This window comes from Anomaloglossus baeobatrachus, chromosome 1 (genome assembly GCF_048569485.1).
Source record: "Anomaloglossus baeobatrachus isolate aAnoBae1 chromosome 1, aAnoBae1.hap1, whole genome shotgun sequence".
NCBI classification, from domain to species: Eukaryota; Metazoa; Chordata; class Amphibia; order Anura; family Aromobatidae; genus Anomaloglossus; species Anomaloglossus baeobatrachus.
Window position 1 is genome coordinate 845,038,641 of NC_134353.1, and position 12,758 is coordinate 845,051,398.

At 46.0% G+C, this 12,758-nt stretch overlaps 1 protein-coding gene across 1 annotated transcript in view; it reads left to right on the forward strand.

Annotated features, from left to right (window-relative positions):
- Nucleotides 1–12,758, forward strand: part of LOC142301091 (baculoviral IAP repeat-containing protein 1-like) — a 55,901-nt gene that overhangs the window by 30,952 nt on the left and 12,191 nt on the right. Inside the window, 3 exon segments of the mRNA XM_075342114.1 lie at nt 6,858–6,912; nt 10,474–10,622; nt 10,624–12,598. Of these exon segments, the coding sequence (XP_075198229.1) occupies nt 6,858–6,912; nt 10,474–10,622; nt 10,624–12,598 (2,179 nt within the window).

Here is a 12,758-nt window from a genome sequence, read left to right on the forward strand (position 1 = left end):
TTCGGTTTCGGATTCTCTGCATACAGGCATAGCGTGGCGCCGCCCACCGCTCGGCCAGCAGAGGGGAGGGCACTCCTCTCTGGGGAGATGTTCCCTCCCCTGTATCTATCTCTGCATCTCTCCCTGGCCCTCCGTTTTCCCGCTCTTGGCCTAATACCCGCCCCCCTCCTCCTTTCAGCGCCATTTTCTCAGCGTTCTTACACTGGACGGCGCTGGATGCTGCAGCTGCTGCTGTTTAGGAGGGCTGACGCTTCACTTGGGCTTTGAGCTGTGGAATCCGGAGGGCACACAGAGAGCGGTCTGGTAAGCCACAACCTCTGGTTGTGGGCTTTTTATTACACTCTCAGGACATTCTACAGGAGTGTTTTTCTTGCTGCAGGGCTTCCACCTTAGCAGCATGTCTGCACTGCATGTAAGCTCATTCTGCCAGAGCCAAGCACATACCCACATTGTGATGCCTGTGCTAATATGGTTGTGTCTCAGCCTGGAGCCTCCTCAGGGGTCCCTCCAGCTGCTCCGGCCCCGGTGGCTGAACCCCCGGCTTGGGTAGCATCCTTTTCACAAGCTATTTCCCAGTCTTTTGCCGACTCCATGGGGCAGCTGTCCCGGACACTGCTGACCATGCATCAGCCCCCTTCTCAGGGTGCTTCTGCTGCTCCTAGCTCTGCAGAGCTCTCAGAGCATGTCCTAGGACCCCGTCCCCCTAAACGGAGACGCAGGGACCCTTCTCCTTCCTCTTCCCACGGCTCTGATTCACGTGCCGAGGTACAGGGCGAGGAGGATTCGTTTACTGTGGGCTCAGACGCTACCTCTATGTACCCCATTGACTTGTCTGAGGGTGATGCGGATGTTAGTGACTTGATTGCGTCCATTAACTCCGTACTGAACCTCAACCCACCAGAGTCAGAGGAACAAGCCTCTCTGGTAGAGATGCACCAGTTTACCTCACCTAAGAAAGCTAGGAGTATGTTTTTTAACCACTCCAGCTTTCAGACCATTGTTACCAAGCCCAGGGCCTGTCCTGACAAACGTTTTCCGAAGCGTAGTTCAGATGACCATTTTCCTTTTCCACCAGAGGTGGTTAAGGAATGGGCCCAGTCCCCAAAGGTAGACCCTCCGGTGTCCAGAATCTCAGCCTGCACAGTCGTAGCTGTGGCTGATGGCACTTCTCTTAAGGATCCCACTGACCGCCAGGTTGACCTTTTTGGCCAAATCTGTATATGAGGCGGCAGGAGCCTCGTTCTCCCCGTCTTTTGCGGCAGTGTGGGCTCTTAAGGCAGTCTCTGCCTCTCTGGAGGAGATACATTCGCTTACCAGGGACTCTATTCCTGAGATGGGTGCCTTAACTTCTCAAGCTTCGGCTTTTGCATCCTACGCCATGTCTGCCATTCTGGAGGCTTCCCACCGCACGGCGGTGGCCTCCGCTAACTCCCTCGCGATCCGCAGGATCTTGTGGCTTCGAGAGTGGAAGGCAGACGCTTCCTCTAAGAAGTACCTTGCGAGTCTCCCTTTTGCTGGGTCCCGGCTGTTTGGGGAACAGCTGGATGACATAATTAAGGAAGCCACTGGCGGGAAGAGTACTTCCTTGCCACAGACTAAAGCCAGGAAACCTGTCCAGGGCAGGATCCAATCGAGGTTTCGTTCCTTTCGTTCCTCTAACTGGTCATCCTCTAAGCCCTCGGCCTCGTCCACTACCGCAGCCAAGGACCGTAAATCAAACTGGCGCGCAAAGCCGCGTCCTCAAAAGACCGGAGGAGCCGCTGCCACTAAGGCAGCCTCCTCTTGACTATCTGGCTGCGCCAGCAACGTCCTTGGTCGGTGGCAGGCTCTCCCACTTTGGCGACGTGTGGTTTCAACACGTCGCCGATCAGTGGGTGCGGGATATCATCTCCCACGGCTACAGGATAGAATTTTCTTCCAGCCCGCCAAACAGATTTTTTCTGTCCACACCCCCCTGCTCCAAAGCCGCCGCCTTCTCTCAGGCCGTGGCATCCCTGCAGGCCAACGGGGTAATTGTTCCGGTTCCCGCCCGAGAACGGTTCAGCGGTTTCTACTCAAACCTCTTTCTTCAGTGGTGGCTTCGGCCCCTCTCTCTGTCTCAGGGACGCTCCTTCCTGACTCCGTCCTGGGTGATCCTCACCACGGATGCCAGCCTCTCCGGTTGGGGAGCAGTATTTCTCCATCACCGAGCACCGGGCACTTGGACTCCGTCCGAATCAGCCCTCTCGATCAATGTGCTGGAGATCAGAGCTGTGTTTCTAGCTCTCCTAGCCTTTCACCACCTGTTGGCGGGCAGGCACATTCGGGTTCAGTCGGACAACGCGACAGCGGTTGCCTACATCAATCACCAGGGCGGGACTCACAGCCGTCTGGCGATGTTGGAGGTTCAACGAATCCTCCAGTGGACGGAGGACTCAAAGTCCACCATATCTGCAGTCCACATCCCAGGCGTAGAAAACTGGGAGGCCGATTATCTCAGCCGTCAAACCGTGGACAGCGGCGAGTGGGCCATGCATCCGTCAGTGTTCAGATCAATCTGCCGCAAGTGGGGCACCCCGGAAGTGGATCTCATGGCATCCCGGCACAACAACAAGGTTCCGGTTTATGTGGCTCGCTCCCACGATCCTCAAGCCTTCGCAGCAGACGCACTGGTTCAAGATTGGTCTCAGTTCCGTCTGGCCTATGTGTTTCCCCCTCTAGCGCTCTTGCCCAGGGTTCTGCGCAAGATCAGAATGGAGGGCCGTCGAGTCATACTCATTGCTCCGGACTGGCCCAGACGAGCTTGGTACCCAGACCTGCTCCGTCTGTCCGTAGAGGTGCCGTGGCATCTCCCGGACCGCCCAGACCTTCTCTCTCAAGGTCCGTTCTTCCGCCAGAATTCTGCGGCTCTCAGATTGACGGCGTGGCTCTTGAGTCCTGGATCCTGACGGCTTCAGGCATTCCCTCTGAGGTCATCTCCACCATGACTCAGGCTCGGAAGTCTTCCTCGGCCAAGATTTACCACAGGACTTGGAGGATTTTCCTGTCCTGGTGTCGCTCTTCCGACCACGCTCCTTGGCCGTTCTCCTTGCCGACCATCCTGTCTTTTCTACAGTCTGGTCTACAGCTAGGTCTGTCCCTCAATTCCCTCAAGGGACAGGTGTCGGCTTTGTCGGTATTGTTCCAGCGGCGTATCGCCCGACTGGCTCAGGTGCGCACCTTCATGCAGGGCGCATCTCACATCATTCCTCCTTACCGGCGGCCCTTGGATCCCTGGGACCTTAATCTGGTCCTCACGGCCTTACAGAAACCCCCCTTTGAGCCTCTCAGGGAGGTTCCTTTGTTTAGACTTTCACAGAAAGTTGTTTTTCTAGTAGCCATAACTTCTCTCAGGAGAGTTTCTGATTTGGCTGCGCTCTCTTCGGAATCCCCCTTTCTGGTGTTTCACCAAGACAAGGTGGTTCTTCGTCCGACTCCGGACTTTCTCCCTAAGGTGGTGTCTCCTTTCCACCTTAACCAGGACATTTCATTGCCTTCTCTATGTCCGGCCCCTGTGCATCGTTTTGAGAAGGCGTTGCACTCCTTAGATTTGGTGCGGGCGCTCCGAATCTATGTGTCACGCACCGCCGTTTTTAGGCGGTGCACATCACTTTTTGTGCTAACCACTGGTCAGCGCAAGGGTCTCGCTGCTTCTAAACCGACCCTAGCTCGTTGGATCAGGTCGGCTATCACCGATGCCTACCAGTGTTCTCAGGTGCTTCCTCCGCCAGGGATTAAGGCGCACTCGACCAGAGCTGTCGGTGCCTCCTGGGCTTTCAGGCACCAGGCTACGGCTCAGCAGGTTTGTCAGGCTGCCACGTGGTCCAGTCTGCACACTTTTTCGAAGCACTACCAAGTGCATGCTCATGCTTCGGCAGATGCGAGCTTGGGCAGACGCATTCTTCAGGCGGCTGTCGCCCATTTGTGAAGTTAGGTTTTGCCTACTTCTCAGTTTGGTTTATTTCCCACCCATGGACTGCTTTGGAACGTCCCATGGTTTGGGTCTCCCATAAGGAACGATAAAGAAAAAGAGAATTTTGTTACTTACCGTAAATTCTTTTTCTTATAGTTCCGACATGGGAGACCCAGCACCCTCCCTGTTGCCTGTTGGCAGTTTTTTGTTCCGTGTGTTTCACCGGCTGTTGTTAGTAGACAGAGTTCTGGTCTTGCCAAGTTTTACTCTATCTCTACTTATGGGTGGATGTCCTCCTTCAGCTTTTGCACTGAACTGGGTAGATTGTCATCCAGGGGGTGTATATAGCCCGGAGGGAGGAGCTACACGTTTGAGTGTAGTACTTTGTGTGTCCTCCGGAGGCAGAAGCTATACACCCATGGTTTGGGTCTCCCATGTCGGAACTATAAGAAAAAGAATTTACGGCAAGTAACAAAATTCTCTTTTTCCCAAATACAGTCCAAAGAAATCCTACGCGTGAACCCTGAGAGCAAGGTCACTCCGTTAGCCATACGGGTGAGCGGGACAGGAAAAGTTTCAAGCTTGAGGGTCCAACTAATGAGAAGGTGCTACGGAAAAGGCCACAGGCTAACAGCAACACCAAGGGCACGGACCCCAGCGTGCTCCCTCTAAGCTGCAGTGGTGCTCAGAATTCTGGTTCACAAGCTGTAAGGGGTACTTTGCACACAGAGATAAATCTGCGGCAGATCTGTGGTTGCAGTGAAATTGTGGACAATCAGTGCCAGGTTTGTGGCTGTGTACAAATGGAATAATATGTCCACAATTTCACTGCAACCACAGATCTGCCAAAGATTTATCTGTGTGTGCAAAGTAGCCCTCAGTGTTATTATTCCTGAACTGAGTGAGTACACTGAAAAGCCCCTTTTACTCTACCCAACGGCACCCCCCACCACCAACATCCCAACGGGCCCCGGGGCATAAACCCCCTACCCACGGAGGGGTTAAACAACTTGCTGCTCTACCACCGCCACCGGGCTCCCCCATCAACAGCAGCGGTGGTACACCATGTTACCACGCACCGTGGATGGCGTCACGAACTTTCCAAATCCCCCCAGATCCAGAGACCCTTCGAGCCACCGCGGCTCCGGATCCGAGCGGCTCGGCCGCTGACGTGGGGGCGGTACACTTACATACAGCATTCTAACATGCTGTATATAAGAGCCTAAGCTGGGCTGCATAGCATAAAAATCACTTTATAATACCCAGAAGGTTGCTCCGGTGCACAACAGTCGGATGGGTGGCGCCTTCTCCGGGACCGGCACTTCCTCTTTCGGCCATCTTGGTCTTTCTTATTCTGAAGCCGCGGTGCATGATGCCTCCTACGCCATCCACACAAGCTGGCATTAAGGTCCTGCACAGGCACACTACAATAATTTGATCTGCCCTGAGCACGGCAGATCAAAGTGCACCTTCGCAGGACCTCAGTGGCGGCGCATATGTATGACGTAGATGCGTCATGCACAACGGCTTCAGAATAGGGAAGACCAAGATGGCCGAAAGGGAAAGCGCCGGTCCCGGAGAATGGCGCTACCCATCCGACTGTTGTGCACCGGAGCGACCTTCTAGGTGAGTATTATAAAGTGTATTTTTATGTTGTACAGCACAGTCTGGGCTCTTATATACAGCATGTTAGAATGCTGTATATTAGAGCCCAGTAGTGGTAGCTGCAGCTTATAAGCTGAAAAAGTGGTGACAGGTTCCCTTTAAAAGTTACTTTAGTATATGTTTATATGTTGGGTTTTTTTAAATCAATTTTTTCTTTATTTGCCTTGTGATATTTGTTGTCTTTTTTGTGCACCAAATTCATCACTATGGTGCATGAATTTTGCACCAAAATCTAAAATTTTCCTTATTATTGTCTTTTGACCGATTTTGCATTTTTTGTTGCACCAAAAGTCGCATGTTTCTCTAAGGGGTACTTTACACGCTGCGACGTCGACACCGATATATCATCGGGGTCACCTCATTAGTGACGCACATCCGGCGCCGGTTGCGACATCGCAGCGTGTAACACTAATGAGCGACGATCAACGATCACAAAATGGTTCCAAACGGTGATCGTTGACACGTCGTTCATTTCCTTAATATCGCTGCTGCCACCGGTACGATGTTGTTAGTCATTCCTGCGGCATCACACATCGCTGTGTGTGACACCGCGGGAGCGACGAACATCTCCTTACCTGCGTCCACCAGCAATGCGCCGGTAAGGAGGTGGGCGGGATGTTACGTCCCGCTCATCTCCGCCCCTCCACTTCTATTGGCTGGCTGCTTAGTGACGCCGCAGTGACGTCGCTATGATGCCGAACGCACCTCCCCCTTGAGGGAGGGATTGTTTGGCGGTCACAGCGACGTCACTGCACAGGTATGTGAGTGTGACGCTACAGTAGCAATAATGTTCGATACGGCAGTGATCACCAAATGTCGCACGAGCGACAGGGGCAGGTGCTATGGCGCTCGACATCACTAGCGATGTTGCAGCGTGTAAAGTACCCCTAATTTGTGCAAAAATGGCTGGCATAGACAAAATTACTCTGAGGGAGAAGTGGACCACCTTTGTACTAAATTTTACAACTTGTTAAAAGTCGTAGTTGATGTATCAGCCCAAAAACATCTGGAAAACAAACCCTGCCACAATGGCAGTCATAAAAAAACATGCAAACACACATACAATAAGGTTTAAAAGAAAAAAAGGTCTAAATCAAGAGAATGAGATGAAAAGGAAACACAAGCGGAAAAACACTGAATCTAGACAAGAAAGGGAGCAAAAGCAATGATGAATCAGAAACATATGAAATAGTCATCTATCATCTAATATATGTGGAGGGTTTTGTGTGTTGTGTTCATATGCATTTTTTTTAATTCACAGGGTGCATCATTCAACAACTTTCTGACTGATGAAACTGTACCTGCATTATCAACAGGTAATCTTATGGAACAATTCTATACAATTAGGGTCATCATTGGCATTCTTTTCAAGTGTTGTGGTATTCCGTAACGCTTTTTGCACTAAATTCAACAAAATGGCTCAGACAGTTTGTGAACATCATGAAAAATGGTCTTTAACTATGTCTTTAATCCCTTCACCCCCCGGGAATTTTTTTTTTCTGTTTTTTTATTTTCGTTTTTTCCTCCTTTTCTTCTGAGAGCCATAATATTTTTATTTTTCCATTAATATTGCCATATGAGGACTTTTTTTTTGCGAGACAAGTTGTACTTTTGAATGAAACCATTAGTTTTACCATATAATGTAGTGGAAAATGGGAAAAAAATCCAGATGTGGAGAAATAGTGAAAAAAGTGAAATTCCACAATGGTTTGGTTTTGTTTTTTTCCACCATTCACCAGGTTCACTATATGGTGAAACTGACGTGTCAGTATGATGCCTCATGTCGATGCAAGTTTGTAGATACCAATCATGTATAGGTTTACTTTTGTGTGTAAATCAAATTTTATTCCAGCAGTATAACAAAGTTATAAGGCTATGTGTGCACGTTGCGTATTTGCATGCAGTTACGCTCAGTATTGCACTGCAGCGTAACTGCATGCGTCCTGCGTCCCCAGCAAAATCTATGAAGATGTGCAGGAGACGTGCGCACGTGGCGTATTAAAACGCAGCGATTCGGCTGCTGCCCGAAGCGTGCGTTCTAAGAAGTGATATGTCACTTCTTTCGTGCACTTTGCATGCTGTCTATAGGGAGAGGCAGCATGCAGAGCGCACGAATTCTGCAGGCACCATGCACTTCAGAACGGAGCTTTTCAGCTGCGCTCTGAAGCGGACCTTTTGTGTATGCGGTGCAGAGCGCACACGTGAGCACATAGCCTAAAACAAGAAATACAGTATATCATCATAGTGATTTGGGAACAGTAACTGGTATATCACATTTGCTCTTATGTGGTTATCTTAGTAACGTGAACCAAGTCTATCGTCCAACACCTTGTAAGTCAAATTACTTTAAAATTAGCTACTGTTGCGTGTTGGGTGAACTCAACAACCAGCAGAAAAATATTCTGTCTCATTTAAAGAAATACTGAAGCAACATCACCAGACTAACAATAGAAATGTAAGGTTATTACTGAGAATATGAGGAAGATAGAAGAAAGAGAAAGTAGGGAAAGGAAAGGACAAAACAGATGTCTGGGCCTCCCAAAGCCTCCATTACAAGATGGTATATGAGATGTAAGCTGTATGGTTTCTCGCTCCCCTAGTCCAGTGCCTGAAGCCAAGATGTAAGATCCGATGTCTCCCTAAAGATGATCCCTGGTGTCCACAGCCTGATTACCTTCTCCGTTGAGTCCATAGCCTGACCGATCAATTCCTCCATTCGGAATATCAGGTTAAGCTCGGCAACTATCTCCGCACGTGAAGGCACATCAGATTGTTTCCAGTAACCTGGGAATTAAGCTCTTTGCCCCCATCAGAAAATGTCTCAGAAAGCCTTTTTTGCAACTGGCAATGGAGATATTACCGAGAGACAAGGCCAATTCCAGCGTCGGCTGATACCTAGTAGGTAACATTTTATTGAGGAAGGCAAACATGTCTGTTACAAAAGCGTTGGGTAGGTGGACAAAACCACCATGTATGGAGGTATGGATCGCACATCTCCAACAAGTATCAGGGACAGGTGGGAACATGGAGTGAACCCTCGCAGGACAACGGTAGTATAGGTTTACTTTTATCTAAGTGGTAAAAAAAAATGAGAAGTTTGTCCAAAAAAAGAATAGCGCTTTTGTTTCCATTTTTCGAGACCCATAGCATTCTCATTTTTTTTTTTTTGGATCTGAGGCTCAGTGATGGCTTATTTTTTGTGTCTTGAGCTGGCATTTTTAATTATACCATTTTTTATAGATGAGCTGTTTTGATTGCCTGTTATTGCATTTTAACAAATGTCGCGGTGACCAAAAAATGTAATTTTGCTATTTGGATTTTTCTCGCCACGCCGTGTATCAATCAGATTAATTGATTTTATATTTTGATAGATCAGGCATTTCTGAACATGGCAATACCAAATATATGTACATTTTTTATTTTTTTTAACTGTTTTATTTTCAATAAGGCAAAAAGGGGGGTGATTTGAACTTTTAGGGTTTTTTTTAGTTTTTCATATTTTTAATAACTTTTTTACATTTTTTATTTATTTTACTAGTCCCCTTGGGTACTTTATCACTGCACAGTCCGATCACCTGTACATTTCTGCTGATCAGAGCAGCATCGCTCAGTGTATGCTTAAAATATAAGCCCTACTTCAAAAATAAGCCCTAGTTGCGGTTCCATAAGGAAGTGTCCAAGCAGCTAAAAAAGTTAAAGAATACAGCAGGACTCTTCAACAAAGAAAGCAGACATTCTTAAAAGAAAGCAAACACCCATAAAAGAAAGCAGACACCACCAACAGAAAACAGACATCTCCTCCCCCCAAAAAAATAAAAATTGTGTAACATATTTTGGAGTCTGTATTCTTCTATTACCACTAAAAATGAAAAGCTAGAGCCTGTATTAGAAGTTGGGGGCCTTTCGATGAAGGGCGTGCTAGAGTCTGCGGTGCCCAATTCATTAGGTCTATTATGCACAACGCCAGTTTTGATAAGCCAGCCGGGGCCAATATGTTTATTTTTAAAGTAAACAAATGATTTGATACCATTTTTTTTTCATGCAAATAAAGCTTCTAGATCTCTCTGGGAAATATTTTTTTTTCTATTTTGGAGGAGGTATAAAGAATAACAAATTAGTAATACAATAAATTAATAGCATGAAGTCACAAAACTATACTGTATGCTAATTGATTTACCCTTTTGGTGCACTCATTTTTCAATTATAACTAGTCTGTTTTTTTGGCAGTTTTATGGGGCAAAGGCTTATTTTCATGGCAAGTAGTGTTTTCATAGTTACCTCTACTATATCTAGAAAATGCTCAAAATTTTACTTGAATCTAATACACATTAAATGGATAGTCTGTTAGTCCCTTGGATTGATGCAGATTTTGAATTTCCTGATGTTCAAACCTGGGAGAAACCTGTCCGTCAACTAAAGAGGGCAAAGAGACGACAACAAGAGGTGTGCCTAGACTCAACTCTGCCTATGATTCTTCAACCTATGTTTTTTCTGAAGGGCTGAAGCCTTCCAGAACAATTCTTGGCTATAATCACGCAGCCAGGATCTCACTAATGCTGCCCGTGGTTTGTGCAGCATAAACCGAGTGACAGGTTACCTTTAAGACTTCTTCACTGCATTTATTCTACAGAATGTCTTTTAATTCATAGGTCTCAAAGATAAAATAGGTAATCTAAATATTACTATAACAGCTATGGCCAACTCATGGCAAAATTTTCAGGCAAGACCACGAATACAAATATCATAATAGTTTTGATAGAGTTGGATTGCAAACAATTCTAACTACTGCATCTCAAATAGGTAAATCTTTTATGTTAGTTTTGTTTCATTTATATCTCCTTGTAATCTATTAATTGCCCTGTTTTCATCATTTTCAGAAATTGCAAGCAGTCAGCTTTTTTTGAAAACACATCTCATTGAAAAGTACAATAATCCCACTTTCCACCATGTTTCTCCTCTTGGAAATTCCGTTTCTATAGATTTGAACTTGCATTTTGCTGACATTTGTGTTATGTGGAAGGATAGAAAAAAATCAATCAGTTCGGCAGCTGATATTGCCAGATATCCTGTCTGAGCTGCATGACATCACCATGATAGAAGGGGAAGCCGGCAGTGGGAAATCCGCTCTTCTCAGAAAGATTGCCATTCTGTGGGCCTCAGGCTCCTGTCCTTTCCTCAGAAGATTTAGTCTTGTCTTTTATATTTCTCTTGCTTCTATCGAGAGCCATCAAAATCTCAGTGACATTATCGGCCAACAACTGATGGGATCTTCCACATTTCTGACAGAAGAAAGTCTGGTGGAAATTCTGGCTAATTTGCAGGATAAGGTCCTCTTCCTCCTGGATGACTATGGCATGGTGGACTCAATTCCAGAAGCCATAAAAGAATTAATAATGAAAAATGCTTTTAACAGATTGACTCTGGCAGTCACTGTGAGCACTGATAAGGGGATGAAGTTACGACAATATGCAAGGACCATCATGAGCATCCAGAAATTCCCTTTATATAGTACAATCTACATAGCCAAGAAATTGTTTCCACATGACATAGATCGTCCAAGGTCATTTTTTAGGAAGCTGGAAACATCTAAAATTTTATCAGTTATTTTTGAGATCCCACTGATGATTGTAGCACAGTGTTCCTCCTGGATTAAATACCCAAGTGATAATACAATTGGGGACATAAACACGTTTAATGAGTATATAAACTACAACAAAGCAAAGTTCCCAAATGAAACTCAGATAGTGAATTCTCAGATTTCTTCTTGTGGAGAACTTGCCATTAAAGGGCTTTTCCAGTCTCGATTTCAATTTACAGAGAATGACTTAAAAGCAGTAGGTGTGGACGGGGACAGAGCCATCAAATATGGACTGTTAAGCAAGTTTACAGCACAGAGGCTCCAGTCAATGTATAGATTCTGCGGCACCTCTTTCCAGGAATATCTTGCTGGGAATAGACTTGGTGAATTATTAGAGTCTGAAAATCTCGATGATCTAGCCAAAGGCCTCCATTACCTTCATCAGATCAATACCTTTCTTAAAATCATTGGACGTTACTGGTATTTCCTGAAATACGCAACCAGGATTTCTACAAAAGCGACTCTCAAGATCCTCGCCTACTTATTCAGTCTTTATGGAAACCCTGAAGCTTTGAATTGCCATGAAGAGAATACAGAACATTTGCAGCGTCACCCAGAGCTTGAAATTGAAGAACAGGTTTTCATTATGACTGTATGTGGATTTTTTGACGGTGACATTAGTTCCACCTGTTTGCATGTATTGATGGCATTTGCCGTTGAAGCAGCAGTGCAAAGTCAATGTCTACCAGAATGCGCTCCAGTTATTATGCAGTTTATAGCTGGAAAAATGATGTCCTTCTCTGCAAGCCCTTCCAACAAGAACTCTTCTGCCATCACACTTATGTTCATTGAAAAATACCCACAATGCATTAGCTCATTCAGCGGCGTTAACCTTACCTTGTATACTAAAAATAATAAGATGAAAGCACTGGATTTTTCAGGTTTTGAAAAAGCCTACAAAGAATATGGCGTACCCACAGTAGAAGAGGAGTACTCATCTGCATGTCTGCATCTCAATAACACCGTGCGACAAAATGAAATGAAACTCGGAGAAATAAATGAAGTCATTTCACTTTTCCCCCAGGAAATCCAAATAGATGATTCACTGATCCGCCCATTTACATCAGGACATAAAGCGGCTTTTTTCAGAATTTGTATCAATGATTTGAACAGTGAAAACTTTTCTGAAGCTAACAGTGAGAAAATTCAGGCTCTTTTTTTGATGTCTGATCATATTGAGATGCATTTAATCAATTGTAAAGGTTTTGTAAAGAGCATCGGACGAGCCATTGATCAGTTCTCGAGGTCCTTCAAGAAACTAACTATTCAAGAAACGTTTCTGGAAGAACAGGAACAAGATATCATACTCAAGATGTCGGCTCTGGAATCTCTGGAGATTAAAAGTGCAAAAATCAGTTATCCAGGTATCGTGAACTGTATATCTTGGTGTTTTTTTTTCTTAGGCTGTTATATTAAAAAAGAACCTGTCACATTGGATAACGCTATTAGCCTGCAGATATAGGGTTAATGTGAAGGTAAATAGCGTTAGACAAAAGCCACCTACTGAAAACATGGCTACGAGGA